The 18,900-nt window shown below is 37.3% G+C and overlaps 4 protein-coding genes across 4 annotated transcripts; 3 read left to right on the top strand and 1 right to left on the bottom strand.

Annotated features, from left to right (window-relative positions):
* Positions 1-164: 164 nt before the first annotated feature.
* Positions 165-1,359, top strand: LOC145912310 (putative ribosome biogenesis protein RLP24). The gene is made up of 3 exons (XM_082999733.1): positions 165-347; positions 419-606; positions 1,197-1,359. Exons 1-3 carry the CDS (start codon positions 204-206, stop codon positions 1,357-1,359), a joined length of 495 nt encoding a protein of 164 aa, XP_082855859.1. The 5' UTR covers positions 165-203.
* A 646-nt stretch (positions 1,360-2,005) lies between these two features.
* On the bottom strand, positions 2,006-5,488 carry LOC145912308 (UDP-glucose 6-dehydrogenase-like). The gene is made up of 11 exons (XM_082999731.1): positions 5,287-5,488; positions 5,118-5,219; positions 4,705-4,905; positions 4,158-4,355; positions 3,970-4,090; positions 3,792-3,913; positions 3,526-3,646; positions 3,350-3,455; positions 2,992-3,124; positions 2,825-2,929; positions 2,006-2,146 (listed from the first exon to the last, which is right to left on the bottom strand). The coding sequence occupies exons 1-11, from the start codon at positions 5,443-5,445 to the stop codon at positions 2,051-2,053; spliced, it is 1,464 nt and encodes a 487-aa protein (XP_082855857.1). The 5' UTR covers positions 5,446-5,488; the 3' UTR covers positions 2,006-2,050.
* A 1,014-nt stretch (positions 5,489-6,502) lies between these two features.
* On the top strand, positions 6,503-13,205 carry LOC145911858 (ATP-dependent translocase ABCB1-like). The gene is made up of 25 exons (XM_082999301.1): positions 6,503-6,529; positions 6,607-6,791; positions 6,853-7,005; positions 7,471-7,575; positions 7,640-7,811; positions 7,875-7,999; positions 8,068-8,288; positions 8,494-8,672; positions 8,725-8,841; positions 8,946-9,158; positions 9,288-9,468; positions 9,536-9,736; positions 9,848-10,000; positions 10,222-10,403; positions 10,473-10,683; positions 10,758-10,889; positions 11,253-11,349; positions 11,409-11,549; positions 11,773-11,929; positions 11,989-12,186; positions 12,251-12,363; positions 12,532-12,616; positions 12,679-12,825; positions 12,947-13,116; positions 13,178-13,205. Exons 1-25 carry the CDS (start codon positions 6,503-6,505, stop codon positions 13,203-13,205), a joined length of 3,693 nt encoding a protein of 1,230 aa, XP_082855427.1.
* Positions 13,206-14,414: 1,209 nt separating this feature from the next.
* LOC145911155 (nardilysin-like) lies at positions 14,415-18,443 on the top strand. The gene is made up of 5 exons (XM_082998405.1): positions 14,415-14,616; positions 14,679-15,860; positions 16,272-16,393; positions 16,459-16,884; positions 17,098-18,443. Exons 1-5 carry the CDS (start codon positions 14,421-14,423, stop codon positions 18,238-18,240), a joined length of 3,069 nt encoding a protein of 1,022 aa, XP_082854531.1. The 5' UTR covers positions 14,415-14,420; the 3' UTR covers positions 18,241-18,443.
* The last annotated feature ends 457 nt before the right edge of the window (positions 18,444-18,900 follow it).

The following is an 18,900-nucleotide window of genomic DNA, read 5'->3' as shown; positions in this document are numbered from 1 at the left end:
ATATGCGGTAAAATTATTACTGTTCGGGTTATGTTACTGTCACTTTACTGTTTATCAGAATTATGTCACCAACTTTCTAATTTGTACTAAAATAAGTCGCATGAGCGCAATGATATATACACGTGAATGTAAATTGCCATGTGTGGCGTTTTGATCCATTTGTGTGCTTACGTTAATTTGTAAATTTATATTCCAGAGCAAAAATGCGAATAGAAACTTGCTCGTTTTGCTCATCACCAGTCTATCCTGGCCATGGCACAACTTTTGTGAGAAATGACTGTAAAGTATTTAACTTTTGTCGCGCTAAATGTCACAAAGCATTTAAGAAGAAGAGGAACCCAAGAAAGGTACATTCCTGCTGCTGCTTTTATTAAAGATAAAGTTGGAAATCACTAAATTTATATATTGCTGTTTCAAGGTAAAATGGACTAAAGCATATCGAAGGGCAAATGGCAAAGAACTGACAAATGATGCATCTTTGGAATTTGAGAAGCGGAGAAATTGCCCTGTTAAATATGACAGAGAAACTTGGCAGAAGACAGTCGGTGCACTTAAACGTATCGAAGAAATTAAAGTCAAGCGTCATAACCAGTTTATTATGAACAGGTAAGATAGCAAGAATGTGTGTATATGTTGTTAGGTGTTAACAAAACAAGAAAGAAATTTTAAGGTTACCTACCTGCCAGATTGGAAAGTTTGTTTTTTGCGTGAAGGATTTTTTTCAGCGATTGTTAATTGTACAGATGATCTCAACGTTTTTTCATGTGTAATACTCTAATTAATATTTAGGGGATTGGTAAAGTGCACAACATTTTTGCCGATGTGGCCTACCTGCTATATTGTAAAACGTCATGCGCAGAAAATCACGAATTATCCAATCTGGCCGACCTGCTATTTTTAACAATTAAAAACAAACCTTATGATGTTAAATACTTCCATATACTGAGTAGTATTTTTTTATGAACAAGAAAACCTTAACATTAAAAAAATTATATGTTGCATTTACCAAGACCTATAAGCTATAACAATACCTAAATGAGTCTCAAATGTGTGACTGTTGTTCCACCTTAACAATCTTTTGTGGTGTGTGCTATTAAGCTCTAGTCGCATTAGGAAAAGAAGTATTTCTTTCTGTTTAACATATCCTTGAATAGAAAAAAGCTGTGAGATGACCAATTTTGTGTTTTGCTGAACAGGTTAAAAGTTGGCAAGACTGTGGAAAAAGAGGCTGATATTCGTGAAGTCAAGCAAAATGTTAATCTTGTTAAATCCCCCGCTGCTGGATTAATCCAGAAACGCCAGGAGGAAGAAATTGTGGAAGTTCTTCCTGAGGAAGACGAGGAAATGGAAAATGTGTGAGCTGTGCTGGAAGTGTACAAAGACTTTTTTTACCATTGTATTTGTTCTTGCTAAACTTTATTGGTGTCCCACAGTGCCATTGCGTTGCTCTAAGTTTGATACTTTCACATGTCATAATGTATTCCATTCAGATGATAAAATTAACTCGAAGAAATGACATGCTAACTGAATGAAATTTTTTTCTTGGAAAAAAGGTCTGGATTTTGTTTTACTGCACATGAAATGCTAGACTTTCCTTCTAAAATATTTAAAATCCATTTTCTAGACGAAGAAATATTTCCAGCAAACCTAATTGTTTATTTTAAGTGCATTCTACGGGATTAGTACACTAATAAGGAATTCATGATGAACGAATAAAATCAATGATCACTAAAATAAAAAAGGTTTCAAGGAATGTTTGTGTTATTGTGTATACATTGACAACGGTACACACAGAATAGTGTCTATTTCAATTGCTGAACACAAACAAACAACTTTTTAATGAAACATGTCAATATTGATAAAAAGGCAGCTAAGGTTTCTAAAAAATATGATACTGATATAATGTTAAAACTTGTGCCAATAAAAGTAAAAGTACAAATGCAGGTATGTGGTGGATGTGCCAGAAAAACAAATACAGTTTGTATTGAAAATCTCATATTTTGAAAGCAGGTATGTACTGCACAAGTATGGCGGACTAAAGCAGCAGATGTTAGGGAAGCACCCGAGAAGTTGGTGAAAGGATGTTGTTGGAAGATCCAATATGAAACTGACCTTCCTTCCCCACCATTTTACCAATGACTTCAACCTAAAATTGCAATTTATGAAATTATTCTCTCCATTCAGTGGCTCACAAAATGGGGTACATGTACCCACACTTCTACATTGTCAATGGCTACAACACTAACAACAGTCTGTCTCTTATTAAAACAGTGCACTCGCAAGTAATATAGTTATAGTGCAGAGACTGACATGGGGCATTGAAGAAATTGAACACTAACAATGTTATTTAAGGGTATAAGAGCAGGGTTGCTCAAACTGTTCTGGTGTGCCGCGAAATTTTCAAATTCAGAACTTAACATTGAAACAACAAAATTGTCAAAATGCTTTTGGGGGTACTGATAAATTTGAGAACAACCCCCCCAAAAAATGATATTGATAAAACTATTAGGTAAATTTGATGAGAAATGAATTCAATACAACCGCCACACATAAAATTATGTGAACTGACCCTGAAGGTGAGGTTTAATAGCACAGACAAGGCTTTTATTACAGGCTTATAAATAGAATCGTTTTCACTTCCTGTTTTTTTAAGAGTGGAGAGTCATATCCGCCTAACCTTAATAATGGTTATGATTAGGTTGATTGTAGAGGAGGTGTAATAACAACCCATTAAGCATAGCAAATAATTATTGCTTTTAAGCGAGCTTATTTCACAAGTCGCACAAGACTCTAAAATCGTTTATTTAGGCAATATACAGCTTACCTGAAAGCCTATTTCGGCGAGTTTCGTGTGCGGCAATATGCCTCTCCCGTCAAATATGAAGGCGGGTTTTAACATTTTTTCGAAAATTCGCTGATAGTCCAAACTCTGGAAAATATCACACGTGAGCGCTGAAACCAGTGCGGTGGGTTGGCTGAGGTTCGACCTACTTTAAATTCGTCCCATTCCGTACAAACGGCGATTGCGTGTGATCCGTTGCAGGCCTCGTAGGGGTCGTGACAGATGGAAACAAGATGGTCAACTTTTTCTGGTTCATTTGTTATTGTTGGATGTTGTAGCTCCCTGCGTCCAAACGAGAGGGGTTACGAAGGTACAAAATGTTTGTTTTAGTTACACAGTCACACACGCACATCAGCCGACAAGAAATGGTATTTTTACAATCTGGCACAAACTTTAGTTCCAAATATGTAGTTCAGAAATCGTTTGCTTTGTGAACATGCAACCTTTCGAAATGTTAGCTACCACATCCATCGCCCTAAAAGTAAACATGGCCTTAATTCTCCTCACCGTTTTATTTGCTTTTCGGGCACTTTGGGATCGTAAATGACAAGGTGGGCACCCTCATCCAAAAGGTATTTCGAAACATAAATTGATGAAGATTCACGAGTGTCACCTTAAATATTTAACAAAACTACTCGTTACCAGAAGTTGTACAATATCGTTTTATTGCCAAGGCAACTAACCTGTGTCCTTCTTAAAAGCAAAACCCAACAAAGTGATTTGTTTTCCTGACACAGTATTAAAGAGAGATCCAATAATGCGACTTGCAAACCTGCGGCGTTGGTAATTGTTGATTTCAATCACCTTCAAAAGAGTCGATTTATATATATTTATACTGAATAGACATGAAAAGCAAACGTTAAGTGCACATGCTATGCTTCTATATGCAGCAAGTTAACATTAGATAACTTAGACAGCCATATGCAGACAATATTTGACATGCGTTTACCTGCTGCCAGTAATCAGCGACTTCAGGCAAATTTAGAGCTTCGCACAAATAAACAAGGTTTAAAACGTCCTTCTGGAAACAACTCCCTCCAAACCCAATAGAGGCATTTAGAAACTTGTCACCTACACAAACAAAATATGCTGAAATGTTCTAAACACCCTTTAAAACGCATGCTTACCAATACGAGTGTCTTTCCCTATAGCATTAGCCACTTCACTGATATCAGCACCTGTTACTTCACATACAGCACTCATGGCATTGATACTGCTAATACGCTGAGCAAGGAATGCATTGGCAGCCTTAAAAAAGATTTTCGGTAAACTTGGGCATTTGATACAATTTACATGACATTTACAAGCCTCTTACCAATTTCGATAGTTCAGATGACCAGGTGTTGGTTCGAATAATTTTCTCATTTGGAACCCAGTGGGCATACACCTCTACTAAAGAATTCAAAGCCCGCTTGCCCATTTCTGTGTTGTCACCACCAATAAGAACTCTGTCTGGTTTTAGAAGATTAACAATTGCTGTTCCTTCTGCCAAAAACTCTGGGTTTGACAAAACCTACAAAACAAGTTAAATCATGCTTTATTTCAAATCACCAGCTTTTATTTAGTTCATTTTTAGGACTTCAGTATTTTTATTAACCCTTTCAACTATTTAAATGAATGATGTAGGTTAATCCCAAAAGATATGTGCAAAATCTTTTCGGTTTTATTTAATTTTGGAATTGGCCACAACCAACACATAAAATGAGTAAAGAGATATTTAAACGAGCAGGGCTGTTGACAAAAAAATTGTTTCATCATGCTCTGTAGATTATTAATTTAAACCAGGTCTTTCTTGTAAGATTAATTAAACACCTAGATGTTTACACATTTGCATTTTCAAGTTTTACAAGAAAACAAATTACCTCATATGTAGAACCAGGCTTATTGTTTGCACATAGTATGCGAGATATACTTGCTGCTGCCCGAACTGGTACTGTGCTCTTCTCTACCACAATTTTGTGTCCTGTGGTGACAGAGGCAATATGCCTAGCACAAGATTCCACATACTTTAAGTCAGCAGCTCGTCCCTTTCCAATTCCATATGTTTTTGTGGGTGTATTAACCTAAGGTAGAAATGAAAATATATGACAAATTCATTTATCATCAAATTAGGTTTTTCTTTTAGGTCTTAAACATTTGCCTCTTTTCATATATATACAAGGTTTTTGATCACAGTTTAACATCGAAGTAACGTTATTATTTAACATATATGTCATTGCTGGTTCCCAATAATTATATTTTTACCGTAATAAATTATTTAAAAAAGCTGACTTACTGAAATAAAAATCAGGTCTGCTTTGATGATAGCATTGTCAATGTCTGTTGAAAAAAATAGGTTCTTTCCCCTGCACCGTTTGACAATTTCTTCTAATCCAGGCTGAATAAAGTCACAACAAATTAAAAACAAACATTATCAAACAAAATATATCAACAGATTTACTAACCTCATATATTGGAAGCTCTGCAGAGTTCCATGCATCAATTCTGGCTTTGTTAACATCCACAACAGTAACTTCAATTTCAGAACATTTAAAAGCAATGACCGCGCAAGTGGGTCCCCCGACATACCCAGCCCCAATGCAACAAATGTGTTTAACTGTCATCTTACCCTAAACTTAATACATTGACCTCTGACACATTAAGATAAGATCTGTGGGTAAAACAAGAATCGTTGCAATTTCGAAATTTAGCCCACTTGAAATCAATAGCATACTTTATGCATGCCAAAAAATGTTTGTTAGTTGTAGCACCTTTCATCATGCTATCAACGTCTAGCCTTATGTTTCCATGCTATTTATGAACGTTTGTATGTATAGTGAGAATATATTCTTTATCATTCTTTATATAGACGTTACAGCCGTCACGGACCGGGCACCCCAGAGTGGCAAACCCTGTCATTTAATGCATATGCGTACTACAGACTTTGAACCAACCTACATCTCTTCTACCGATCACAATCGGATGTAATTAGGCATATAGAAACAACATTAGCATAAAAAGCTGCTAATTGAACAATTATGAGCGATATTCGCACAAACAAATCTATAAAATGGTAGCAAAGACCTGTTGAAACAATTTTCCGTCTGTGAAAAGAGCGGAAGGATCTAGAGATTGTAGACACTGAGCAAAGGGGATGACCCTTTTTTCATTGACACGAGACAAAAGCAACGAAGCGTAAATAGGTTTCGTTTAATCATAGTATAAAGAGTATACTACGGTTTAATTGTTTTTTTGATAGTCAAGGAATAAGATGTTATGATTTACCACATCATTTTCATTTGAATTAGAACAACCACGTTTGCGAATGTACATTGGACGTGTTTGAAGTAAACTTTGCCAAACAAAGGTATTTTCACAGAAAATATCAAGATAACAACGGTACATCCCCACAATAAACTAGGACAAATTGACGCCAGCCTACCGGCCAACAGTTCCTGGTAGTATTTGCTGTGTACAACACACCGGCTGCGTGCGATGTTCTGTCATGAAAGTCGTCGTAATCAAATTTTAAAATAGTTTTCTCTGTGCACGAAAAGTGCGCTAACTGTTGCCATCGCGGTTGATTTCTTGCCACTGGCGATTTATGTACATCGGTAGACCGCGTGTAGTTAATAGATACCTCAGTTTTTAATGGCAGAAACAAAACAAACAGACAGAGTCATGCCTCGTGCGAGGTATCTTCACCTGGTAAGTTTTAACTTTTAAATGCTAATTGGAAAAATATGCAGCGCAAAACTGTACTTAACTATCTTTTGTTTGTGTAGTACAAGTTTGCTAGCAAGGTAGATTTCCTTCTAGCTGGTGTTGGTTCCATATGTTCAATTGTCACCGGTGTCAAGTATCCAATTTTTTGGTTTTTGTTTGGCAATATTATTGAACAGTTCAATGAGTTTGGCATTTTAGCAAAGTGTGGTGAGAACTGCAACGGAACAACCAACTTTTCAGTGAAGTTAGTACGACTTTACAATACCTCATAATATAATGTTTCCTAAAATTTGTTTGGTTTTAAGTGCTTTTAGTGCCATTCTTGGACATGATCGTGCTGAAAATATCTCAATTGCTGAGCAAAGCAACTTGTCAATTCAACGTGTGGCATATGTGGGCTTGGTAACTTTCGTCGTGGCCAGTTTGCAAGGGTTTTGTTGGAGTTTGTTCGGATCAAAGTAACTATGAAAACTTGGTTTGGCGCAGTGGTTCTTTTTCTTTCATTTCCCACCTTAAATGAAATTACTATTTTCCAATGGAAGGCCTATTTAAATTTTGATACTTGGAATTTAATTATTTAATTGTTATGCATTGCGTGACCAAATGCCAACAAGTGTACGACAATCAGTAACACAGAATATATAACATTTTTCTTGCAACTACTTTTGTATATTTTCGGTCGACTAATGGTAATCACCTACAACCCTATAATTTCCCACTGGTTAAGAAACACTGGTCCAACGGAATAGTTAAAAGGGCACAATATTATAGTTGGTAGGATTATACAATATTGCATGATTTTTGACACGTAAGGCATGATCACCTAGCTTACAATCAAGCGATTTTCGGTAATTTGACATAATCAACAAAACAGCACTTTATGACATGTGTGAGAACTTCACTCGACCTTTGTGTATTTTTAGACAAGCATCCAAAATTAGACTCTTGCTTTATCGTGCCGTCCTTCGTCAAGATATCGCTTTTCACGAAACCGCTTCTGTTGGTGAATTGAACAAACATTTAACAGAGTAAGATTGCAACGATGCTTAAAATTACTATCAGGAGAACACATACAAGCGTTCATGTTTGCAGAGATGTTGACACCATTGAAAATGGCCTTTCTGAAATGGTTCCAGCCACGATCACCAGCATATCTTCAGCGATTATGTCGTTTGTTGTTGCAATGCTTATTAGCTGGAAACTTTCTCTTGCCGTTCTTGCACTTTCTCCTCTCCTTGTTTTTTCTCGAACGTTGGTGCTTTGGGTAAGCATACATAGGCTGTGTTTGAAATAGGCGTGATTGAAAATACCCATATATCTTTTTCAGAGCAACAATTCATTCAAAGTGCGTGAGCATAACTCTTATACAAAAGCAGGAACAACAGCGGAAGAAACTGTATCGTCCATCAGAACTGTTACCAGCCTTGGATGTCAGGAACAGCATTGTCGTAGGTGGGCATCACTACGTTGTCATTTCATTAAAACGCCATAAATTTTAACCCCTTGCTATCCAACGACAGTTACGAAGATAATTTGAAGTTTACTAAGACTACGGCATTGAAAAATGGATTAATCATGGGTGGCAGCATAGGTTGCACGAGAGTATCGATGGGTCTTATTTATGGGATATCCTTCTGGTACGGAATTCAGCTTTACATGGGCGGAGAACTACAAGGTGGTGGCGAAATTGCCAGCATCTTATTTTTAATTCTGTTCATGGCCAGAAATTTGGGAGAGGTTAGTGACAGACTGTTATTACTATTTTTCTTTGAGCTACGCATGGTGCGATAAAAAAACGATGATAATGCCAGTTTACTAAGCAGCCACTTATATAAATATAAATGCACACAACCTTATGACATTGTTATTCGTGTTGCGTGTTTTAATTAAGTACACTTCATATTTTATTGTAAATGACACAAATGCTACATTGTATATACAGGCAGTCACTGGGGCTGAAAGTTTTGAAAATGCAACGTTTGCCGGAGGACAAGTGTTGCCACTAATTGATCAGAATTCCAACATTGATGTTTTTTCAGAAGATGGAAGCAAACCGGATAATTGCGATTGGTCAATCGAATTTCATAACGTTGATTTTTCCTACGACATGCGTCCTAATGAAATGGTACATTGCTTCTAATCACAAACAGTTGCTATAAGTATTTTTAATCTTTTAGGTGTTGTCAAAATTTATGTTCTGTGTTCCAACAAAGAAAACAGTAGCAATCGTTGGATCCAGCGGATGCGGAAAAACTACTGTAGCAAAACTTGTCCAGCGGTGGTATGATGTTAACGTAAGTCATATTGCCCGTGCCGTGTTGCATGTAATAACTTTGGAACGTATCAATATTAGCGATGTTTACGAAAGCAACACAACCAACAAATTGTGGGATTTTAGAATGGCACTGTGATGATTGGAGGTCATGATGTTCGAAAGTTAAACGTGCTTTGGTTGCGACAACAGATAGGATTTGTTTCGCAAGAACCCACGCTTTTCAACACAACTATTGCCGAAAATATTCGCTGGGGACGTGATGACGTCACTGAGAGGGAAATGTTTGAAGTCGCCAGACAAGCCAATGCCCTTGATTTTATTATGGGACTGCCCAATGTATTAACCACGTTTGTACAAGCAAAATGGATTATTTGTTTAAATTTTAAGTGGACTTTTTTAATTGTTATTTTTAGGCTCGTTGAATTTAACTGCAAACGTTTAAAAAAAAGGCGTGGCTTGTTACAGAAATTTGAAACAGTGGTTGGTGATCGTGGAATCAAGCTCAGCGGAGGCCAGAAACAACGAATAGCGATCGCTCGAGCTTTGGTACGAGATCCGAAAATCCTTTTACTGGATGAGGCAACCTCTGCTCTTGATGCGGAGAACGAAGCCCAAGTTCAGTCGGCACTGGAAAAAGCATCACGAGGTCAACTTTTTAGACCCTGTTGTCATCTTTTTATTTTTTGCATTTTTTTTATTAACCTTTCGTGTAGATCGGACAACCATTATTATTGCCCACCGCCTGTGCACTGTCAAAAATGCCGATAAGATCTATGTAATGGACAATGGGAAAGTGGTAGAGGAAGGAAGGCACATAGATCTTGTCAAAAAGCCGCTTGGTCGATACAAAAGTTTAATTGAGCACCAATCTTTCAAAGGAAACTGCCGCAGACAGAATAAAGCACCAGAGGAAAGTTGTCGTAAGTTTTTGAACAAAATGTGAATGATCTCATGATTTGGGCTTAATTTTTTGCTACGTAATAATCGGCTATACCAGAATTAATTATTATTTTATGTTTCGACAGATGACCAACTTATATTGCCCGGGGCGTGCTTGTCGCACAAAGATTGTGATGATAAAAATGGAAGCGACAAAGAATCGGTTGGGACGGATAAAAAAGAAGTACCTTTTTTCAAAGTTCTTGCCTTGAGCAAACCGGAGTGGCCTTTTCTCTCTGGTGAGCCAAAACGTATCATATGATTTATAGGTTTTATATAATTTAATTCTTTCGAATTTCGAAAGATTTACTGTTATTTCTCTACACCAATGGCCATGGGGCGCTTGTCCAGATATTTATTGATAAATTTAAATTGAACAAAGCGATCAGACTTTGCAAATATTTAATCGCAGAAGGCTAACTCAACTTACTTTATTTGAAAAACTCCTGATATTTTCCAGTGGCAATTGTGTTTGCTGCAATCGCGGGTTCAGCGGACGGAATTCTTGGATTGTTGTACGGTTATTTTCTTTCTGTGTTTTTAAACTACCAACAGAAAGTCCTTCTATCTATTGCTGCGAAACAATTGACAGCTGCATTTGTTGGAGTTAGTTTAATAGATGCGGTGGCGTATACATTGGAGGTGGGAAAACACATTTTGGCACAGTTACTTCACGTTTGCCTTAGTTTTATTCGATTGCTTTATGAGTAGAGAGCCGCATTTTTCAAATGCCAAGGAGAGCTGAGTTATCGGTTGCGCAGTGGCCTCTTCCGTGCTCTCATGAAACAAGAAATAGCATATTTTGATCGAAAAGAGAACAACTGCCCATCTCTTTGCACACGATTATCCTACGATGCAGAAAAAGCGACCGGAATGACCATCGGCCGCATTAGTTACCTGACCAAACTGGTATCATCACTTGGTAAATTTGCACTTGTTGCGCAACGTAAGCACCACAGATAAACACATATTATTAAACATATGATTTTTTTGCAGTTTGTGCTGTCGTGATATGCTTTGTTCTGAGTTGGAAGCTTGGGTTCTTCGCTATTGCAATTACTCCTGTTATCCTGGTCTCAACGTTTTTTGCTACAGCGTTCTTTTTGCGAAGATCATCCAAGGGCGAGTGTATATTGCAAACTTAGCTTACACAATTCATATTATTGGCTCCACTTTGCTTATCTTAAGATAGAAACAAACATTTAATTTTTACAGGCTTATAAACTAAAAACATTAGTTGTCCATAAAGAAACTACACAAATGACCTTGATTGGCAAATTTTAGAAAAACTATTTTTCTGCCACTAAAATTAACGATTTGTTTTAACCAGCGTTTCGTCTGGTCAACGGCGAGACTTCTTCAGTGTTATGGCGCAGCGTCGGTAAAAATAAAATCTACGTTAATTTTAATGCCAGAAAAACTGCCTAGCAACAACAGCAGGGCTATTTGTAATGTATTTTGAAATCACTGTATGGTTTATAGAAGATGAAGTGGGAGAAATAATTGGAAATATAACAACCGTTGTCAGTCTAACTGCCGAGCATCGTGCGCTAAAAGCTTACGAAATCGCACTTAATGAACAAAAAAGGTAACTTGAAACTGTTTATTTTCACAGGTGTACTATAGGTTACAGTGTTATTTTTACAGGCCTGCAATAAAAAAGGCGTGTTTTGTTGGACTGTCTTTCGGGTTTTCACAAGCTGCCGTGCTTTTTGTATTTGCGGCCGTATTTCGGTTTGGTTTGTATCTAATGGTTAATGATGGTCTTCCGCCGGAAAATGTTTACAAGTAAAAATTGTTCCATTTATTTCTTCCCTAATCCCTGAGGTAACATTTAAGCCAAATGCACATTGAACATATTCCAATCTTTCGTGCAACCACCTCTTAAGCGTGATGGTGACAAAAAAGATTATAACTTACACTGTTACATGAAGCAAAATTTACAGAGCAATGCTGTTGTTGTGTTATCCTTGTTCCATTAAGAAAAAACGATTTTGACTTACTTTTGCAGGATAACAGCAGTTATAATTTTTGCCGCTATTTTGGCGGGACGCAATGCACCGTTTGCGCCCAACGTCCAGGTAGCAAAAAGTGCTGCCAAGCGTGTATTTGCGTTGTTGGAAAGACAGCCTAGAATCCTTCAGACTACGACACAAAATCACAAACCAGTATGTGACTTTATAAATTAGCAATGAGTGGATCGAATAACTGTTGCCATGTTTGATAGTCACATTGCACTGGAAACATTACTTTTGAGAATGTAACATTTCGGTATCCAACTCGACCCCAACACTGTGTCCTTGACGGCCTCAACTTTGCTGTAAAAAGTGGAGAAACTGTGGCAATAGTTGGAAAGTCTGGATGCGGAAAATCAACTTGCGTTCAACTACTGCAGCGATTTTATGACGTCGACAATGGCTTCATTGTATGCAATTTTTAATGCAGTAACGCGTTGGTGGAAATAGGTTCCAATATTTGTTTTGTTGCAGAAATTAGATGACTGTGACATTCGAAAATTAGACGTATCCTGGCTTCGGCAACAGCTAGGTGTTGTAGAGCAGGAACCCGTAATTTTCGACAGGACGATTATTGAAAATATACGGTTTGTTGGTTTGTTTGTTTGTTAATTAGTATCGCAAATCAACAAATTACATGGTTCCAATTTGATCTCGCGCCTTTGTTATTTTATAAAATTATGTCAAACAAACATTCCATTACATAATGTAGCCAACAACAAAAGTTCTTACACTTGTCAGTTCGTTATTTTTAGTCTGGGTGAACCCCTTCAGCAAGTTGATGTAGAAAACCTCATAAAGACGACATACCTTCAAGAAACACTGGATATTCTGGAAAAAGTTGGTTACCTTTTGTCCCACTTTGCCGTTCCCCATCATACTTTAAGTGTGTTTTCCTCTAGAGTGAAACGAAAAATGTGGGTAGAAGAGGTGCGTTTTTGTCAGTCGGACAAAAGCAGCGTGTGGCAGTAGCGAGAGCTCTTGCTAGAAATCCGAAGATTTTAATCTTGGACGAGGCAACAGCTTCACTCGATGCTGAAAGTGAAAAGGTTTATAAAAATAAATTCCTTGATTATTTAAAAACCATTTGCGCGTTTACAAAATAAGTTACCAGTTATATTAATAAATGAATGTTGTGTTTTTGGTGGGTAAACTCATTTACAATTTTAGATTATGCATGATGCACTGGAGTGTGCCAAAGTTGGTCGCACATGCATTATCGTTGCACATCGCCTTTCAACAGTGAAAAATGCCGACAAAATTGTTGTCATTGACAAGGGAAAAATTTTGGAGATCGGTACCCACGAAGAGTTAATGCAAGGTCAAGGAGCATATTCAAGGTCGTAACTCATTGCATTGTCCACTAGTGACTGGTCGTACGACCCACACTTGTGTTTTTAGATTGGTCGAAGCTCAGCATGTCCAGTAGTTGGACCCAGGAAGCTGCCAGCAACACTTATTTTTTTCCTTTTTTTCTGATCTTTATTGTTAGATCAAAATACGACGTGCTTAACGTATATAGTCTGCATCTCCTAATTATGACACACCTTGTCAATTCGAATAATTGTATTGTCATTTGAAGCAATGGTCAGTTAAAAAATTATCGCATATTTTTGTTACATGCCTCAATCACGGAAACCGAGCGCTAAATATATAAAATTTTCATTACACATAAAAATGGTTATTGCTGATACCGAGCATGCAATGGGTTTTCTTCCATTATTTTTAACTGTATCCAAGTCTTAGGCTAACCCACTTTGGCTAGTTTAGCTGATATATCATAACATTTAAAAAAAAAATTATACGCCCTTAAATTTGATACATTTCGTGTTTAACGTTAGGTTAGGGGCTAGCAACGGATGCCTAACGATAAATAGGCCCAACATAATCATCGTTCATGTTGCAAATGAACAAAAATAATCGGTGTGCTGCAGACAGGGAGTCTACGAACAAGTGTCCTGCACAACAACTAGAAAGGGAGTCCAGCACGACCACAATGCATGAACTTGATGCATGCAAATATTGCATCAGAAATACTTTTTCCAAAGTCGTATCTTTCATGGTTGGCCACAGCATGGCTTCCGGAGACCCACTAGTTTTATTTTTTCATGCATTTTTGTTTGATATGGTAGGGCGTTGTTCATTATGCAAAATAAAATTTGATTTGGACTAGTTTGGGAATTTACCCTATATTGCCACCGAGCGAGTTGAATCACGATGATGGTCTGTACAGTTTCACTTTATATTTAACGAAACACCAAAAAATTGTTTTGTAAAAGAAGTTTACAAAAATTTGAGTAAAAATAAATGCTGATATTATAACATAAAAATTAAAAGATTTACAAACGTGAAGTAACGCTTAGTTTGTACTGGTTTGGTGTGCGATTTTCCAAAGTGTAAACGTGACACTGGTAAAGTAGGAAGGATAAAACATTGCGATGCCACGTGCGTAGTATTAACAGTGACGTCATCAAATTATCACTCGTTGTCCTATGTAAGCAAAGGAAGTGCAGAAATAAATTACAATATAGCATAAAATCAATCAATGCAGCAAAACAGCTCATCTTTTTTCCATTAATATCTACTACTGTAATAAAATTTTACCAACTTTTTTGACAGAATTAGGCTACGTACGCAATTAAAAATGACTGGGGTAGAAAAATTAAATGAGCCAGTAAAATCTCCTAATGATCAAAAAGAGTACAGGATAATTGTTTTGCCAAATGGACTTAAAGCAATCCTGATCAGTGACACTTCTCATATGGGCGATGACGATGACCAGTCCTGCAGTGACCATTCAGAAGATGAAGAATGTTCAAGTGGGGATGAATCTTGTTCAGGTAATTTTGTTGTTTTCCCTATTGTTTCTTTAATTTCACCCAAATCATAAACCAAATTTTAGAACCAGAAGATGGTAATGACGATGATGCTGAGGATGCAAGTGATAAAAAACAGGCTGCTGCTGCATTATGTGTGGGTGTTGGCTCATTTTCCGATCCTGACAACATCCCTGGACTGGCACACTTCCTTGAACATATGGTGTTCATGGGCAGTGAGACTTATCCCAATGAGAATCATTTTGATAAATTTATTACTTCCCATGGTGGTTCGGACAATGCCAGCACAGATTGTGAGCATACAATGTACCAATTTGAGATTAACCCAAAATACCTCAAGGAAGCTTTGCAAATTTGGTCCAAGTTTTTTGTTTGCCCACTGATGACATTTTCAAGCATTGACAGAGAAGTTAAAGCTGTTGATTCAGAATTTCAGATGGCTTTGGTAGATGAAGAGTACAGGTTGGAACAATTAATAGGTCACCTATGCCAATCTGGTAACCCCATCAAGAAGTTTTTGTGGGGAAATGAGGCATCTTTGAAATTAAATCCTAAGAAAAGTGGTATTGATGTATACAAGGCCTTGCACGAATTTCGAAAAATACACTACCATGCTCAAAATATGGTACTTGCTGTCCAGTCCAATGAGACTTTGGAAACTTTAGAAAACTGGGTATTAGAAATATTTAGTTTTGTGCCAAAACCGAATGAGCAAGGAAATAATGCCAGCAACTTCAAAAAAACAAATATCCCACTGCCCATTAATGAAGGTAGTGTCTTGTGTCATGTTGTACCAATACAAGATATACAGGAAATGCATTTCATCTGGTTTTTGCCACCTGTGAAAAAACATTACAAATGTAAACCCTTGCATTATGTAATGTGGTTGATTTCACATGAGGGTAAAGGTGGTTTGCTCTCTTGTCTAAAGGAACGACATCTTGCTACCTCTATTGCCACAAATGATGAGGAACGATCTGGTTTTGATGACAGCTCTTTGTATGCTCTGGTGTCAGTTGATATTACTTTAACTGAACACGGTGTTAGAAACAAGTTGGAGGTTATTGACCATGTGTTTGCTTACATTGAAATGTTGAGAAAAAGTGGCCCATCTCCTAATGTATTCAAGGAGATCCAACAAATTGAAAAGAATAATTTTACTTACATGGATGAAGACACACCATTAAGCAACGTTGAAACAGCAGCTGAAAATTTGTTTCATTACACACCTGAAGATGTTTGGACAGGTATGATGTGTGTTTTTTGCCTATATCACAAAGAACTGGAGAAGTTTACATACATTTCATGTGTTTTGTGCACATAATTTTAAAATTTCATTGCCATTCACAGCAGAAATTATGTACATTAGAGAACATTTGTTAGTCTGCACACAACCAAAGCTTTCAGATATATTAATCCTACATGCTCAAATTAGGAATTGTCTAATGTGGCGTGTAAACAACTAACATTGTGCCTAAAACTTGTCCATTCAACAACACTGAAGTTAGTTGTTTCATGGTCAGGTAGTACTGTACATTACAAGCAACCTATTCCAGGCATTGATGTTAATGAGGTGCAATTTAAATTTTTAAAATTTACAATGCTAATCCAGTTTTTGAATCTTTGTTTATTAAACTTTACTTTATTACATGTTTCAGGAGACTACTTGTTGCTGGAATACAATCCTAAACTAATACAAGGAGTTCTTGATGGTTTAACTTCAGATAAATGTATGATTTATCTATATGACTCATCCAACAAAAACCTTGAAAAAATCCAGGTAATTCAAAAAAGTTTACATCAAATGAGGTTAAATTCCTACACACTGTGTATTTTGTTGTTTAGGAAGAACCCTGGTTTGGGACAGAGTACTCAATTGAAAAGTATGAAAACATATTTTCTAATAAGTCTTCAAGTAACAGCAATGGCCTTAACTTCCACCTTCCCTCTCCCAACCAATACATTCCCACCAACTTTTCACTCATAGATGATGGAGCTGACAAAGATTTGCAAACAAAACCTTATGTGCTGGTTGATGAACCCTTGCTTAAAGCATGGTTTAAACCAGACTACAAGTTTAATTTGCCAAAAGGATTTGTAAGATTCATTTTGAGCAATCCAGTTTACACCACAACTGCAGAACACCAGGTTTATCTCAATTTACTGATTGAGGTATTGGAATACAATTTGTCAGAGGTGATGTTTGATGCCAATGCCGCTTCATTTTTTTATGCCATATCTATCAGCAACTCCAATGATTTGCAGATTAAGGTAAAATGCTTTCATGTGTACCTTACTTTGTGTATAAACTGATAGATTTTCAAGTTTCAGATAAACCTTCAAAAATCTGCTCCTGTTGTTGTAAAAAAGCATTTGTTTGCTACAATACATATAAACAATGAAACAATGAATACATATAAGCAAATGATATCCAATATAACAAAATAAAACTTTGAGATAACAAGCCTTCCACCTATATTTTAGATATCTGGATTTAGTCACAAGCTGAATTTAGTGGTTGATGCTCTGTTTGATCATCTGTTTAACTTCACTGTGACAAAAGAAGTGTTTGAAGAGCAACGTCTGCTTTTGAAAAAGTCATACTACAACAAACTTCTTGAATCAAAACAATTGTGTAAGGATATTAGACTTACACTTTTGGAGCGACTTCGATTCTCACTCACCGACAAGTATGCAGTCACGGAGCAGCTTTCGTTCCAGACTTTTCAAAATTTCGTAAAATCGTTTCTCTCCGGTGTCAGATGCCTGGGTCTTATTCAAGGCAATTTCAACTGTAAGAGAGGCATGAGGCTCCTTGATAAATTGCAAAAGGAACTGAAAAACTCAACGGCCTGTAGATCGGTGGAGAATGAACGCATCCTGATTGTCCCGAACGATAGAACTTTCATCAAGTTAAGTGCAATGAATCTGACTGACGACAACTCCATGGTAACTATCTACCTCCAAGCCTGGCCATGTAGCATCAAAAACAGCGTCAAACTGGAGTTGTTGAACACAATTATGAGTGAGCCGTGTTTCGATATACTGCGCACAAAAAAACAACTTGGCTATAGTGTATACACAATCGACCACCACACTGCCGGCGTCCTTGGCCTCTCCCTTAACGTTCGCTCGCAGAACAGCAAGTTTAGCGTTGAAGAGTTGACCACCGCCATGCAGGACTTCTTGTGCAGGGATTTTTACAAATTGCTTAAAGATATGTCAAATGACGAGTTCGAGGAACAGTTGAACTCGTTGATAGAGCTTAAAACAGTTGAGGACACGCAGCTTGTGGAAGAAGTCGATCGTCATTGGGACGAGATCGCCTCACGGGATTTCGTGTTCGACCGACTTGAGAGAGAAGTTGCAGAACTACAGTCGGTCACCCACCTTGACATTATCAACTTCTACGAAGCAGTAGTGATTCGCAATCCACGTCAGCTGACAGTGCAGGTACGCGGCAATACTCCACACCCTAGTGGTAATGGGTCCCAGCACGAGACTGCGAACCTTACTCGGCTCCAGGTTCTCGCCCCACAAGGATCTCCTGTTGGAAATGAAATTAAAGATATTCGAGCATTTAGAAAAGGCGCCCAGTACCACCCTGTGTGCCATACAAAGTTATAACTGTACAAATCTAGAAACTTTAGTGTTTTGACGTGTTTTTGTCGTTGTAACGAAAGATTACAGTTATTGGACGTTGAAGTTTACCTTTACTTTTTAGTGTTGTGCGTATGGGATTCCCCTTACCAATCTGGATTATAGTGTGTCGGATACCGAATATTATTTCTTTTTGAAATTTACTGGTTTTAAAGTTTTCAAACTGTTCACTTCCTTTTATTGTGATTCACTGGTTGGTGCGTTGAACTGCATTCATCGTCATATTGCAAACGGTAAATAAATAAAATTAAATTGTATTGAAATTCAAAAAGCTTTGTTCTGGTAGTTCTAACCGATGTTCAGCCCCTGCTGCCCTCTCCGAAACATGGCACAGTTTTAGCAAAATTAGGAAACACAAGAAGACAGTGCTTAATGGAAAATATACGTTTGCACGATTTCGCCAACAGAAGCAATTTTCAAAAGTTAGTTTTCAAATGTTGTGTAGGCAATACAGTACAGAAATTCTTGCAAGAAGTAAAACTTCTTGTTATTTCCCCCCTGAGCTGTACTTTTTTACAAGGTCTTTGTTTGACATTGGATTCAGGAAAACGATTGTGGCGACGTCACAGTAACGTTTTGTGGTTGAATTGGTTGCATTTTTGCATGCCATGGTCGTCATAATTAGGC

The sequence above is a fragment of the Ascidia mentula genome, chromosome 8, assembly GCF_947561715.1.
Source record: "Ascidia mentula chromosome 8, kaAscMent1.1, whole genome shotgun sequence".
Lineage (NCBI taxonomy): Eukaryota > Metazoa > Chordata > Ascidiacea > Phlebobranchia > Ascidiidae > Ascidia > Ascidia mentula.
The sequence above is the reverse complement of the archived record's forward strand: the minus strand, read 5'-3'. Positions and strand labels throughout refer to the sequence as shown.

Excerpts from the sequence above, each read along its gene's own strand:
- LOC145912310 (XM_082999733.1), top strand. The coding sequence starts at position 204 with ATGCGAATAGAAACTTGCTCGTTTTGCTCATCACCAGTCTATCCTGGC. Across the intron at positions 348-418 it reads AGAAGAGGAACCCAAGAAAG|GTAAAATGGACTAAAGCATA; the intron begins GTACATTCCTGC and ends TGCTGTTTCAAG. Across the intron at positions 607-1,196 it reads AACCAGTTTATTATGAACAG|GTTAAAAGTTGGCAAGACTG; the intron begins GTAAGATAGCAA and ends TTTGCTGAACAG.
- LOC145912308 (XM_082999731.1), bottom strand. The coding sequence starts at position 5,445 with ATGACAGTTAAACACATTTGTTGCATTGGGGCTGGGTATGTCGGGGGA. Across the intron at positions 5,220-5,286 it reads CAGAGCTTCCAATATATGAG|CCTGGATTAGAAGAAATTGT; the intron begins GTTAGTAAATCT and ends GACTTTATTCAG. Across the intron at positions 4,356-4,704 it reads AGCCTGGTTCTACATATGAG|GTTTTGTCAAACCCAGAGTT; the intron begins GTAATTTGTTTT and ends CTTGTTTTGTAG.
- LOC145911858 (XM_082999301.1), top strand. The coding sequence starts at position 6,503 with ATGCCTCGTGCGAGGTATCTTCACCTG. Across the intron at positions 7,812-7,874 it reads CTCGAACGTTGGTGCTTTGG|AGCAACAATTCATTCAAAGT; the intron begins GTAAGCATACAT and ends TATCTTTTTCAG. Across the intron at positions 12,826-12,946 it reads TCGATGCTGAAAGTGAAAAG|ATTATGCATGATGCACTGGA; the intron begins GTTTATAAAAAT and ends TTACAATTTTAG.
- LOC145911155 (XM_082998405.1), top strand. The coding sequence starts at position 14,421 with ATGACTGGGGTAGAAAAATTAAATGAGCCAGTAAAATCTCCTAATGAT. Across the intron at positions 15,861-16,271 it reads ACCTGAAGATGTTTGGACAG|GAGACTACTTGTTGCTGGAA; the intron begins GTATGATGTGTG and ends TACATGTTTCAG. Across the intron at positions 16,394-16,458 it reads AAAACCTTGAAAAAATCCAG|GAAGAACCCTGGTTTGGGAC; the intron begins GTAATTCAAAAA and ends TTTGTTGTTTAG.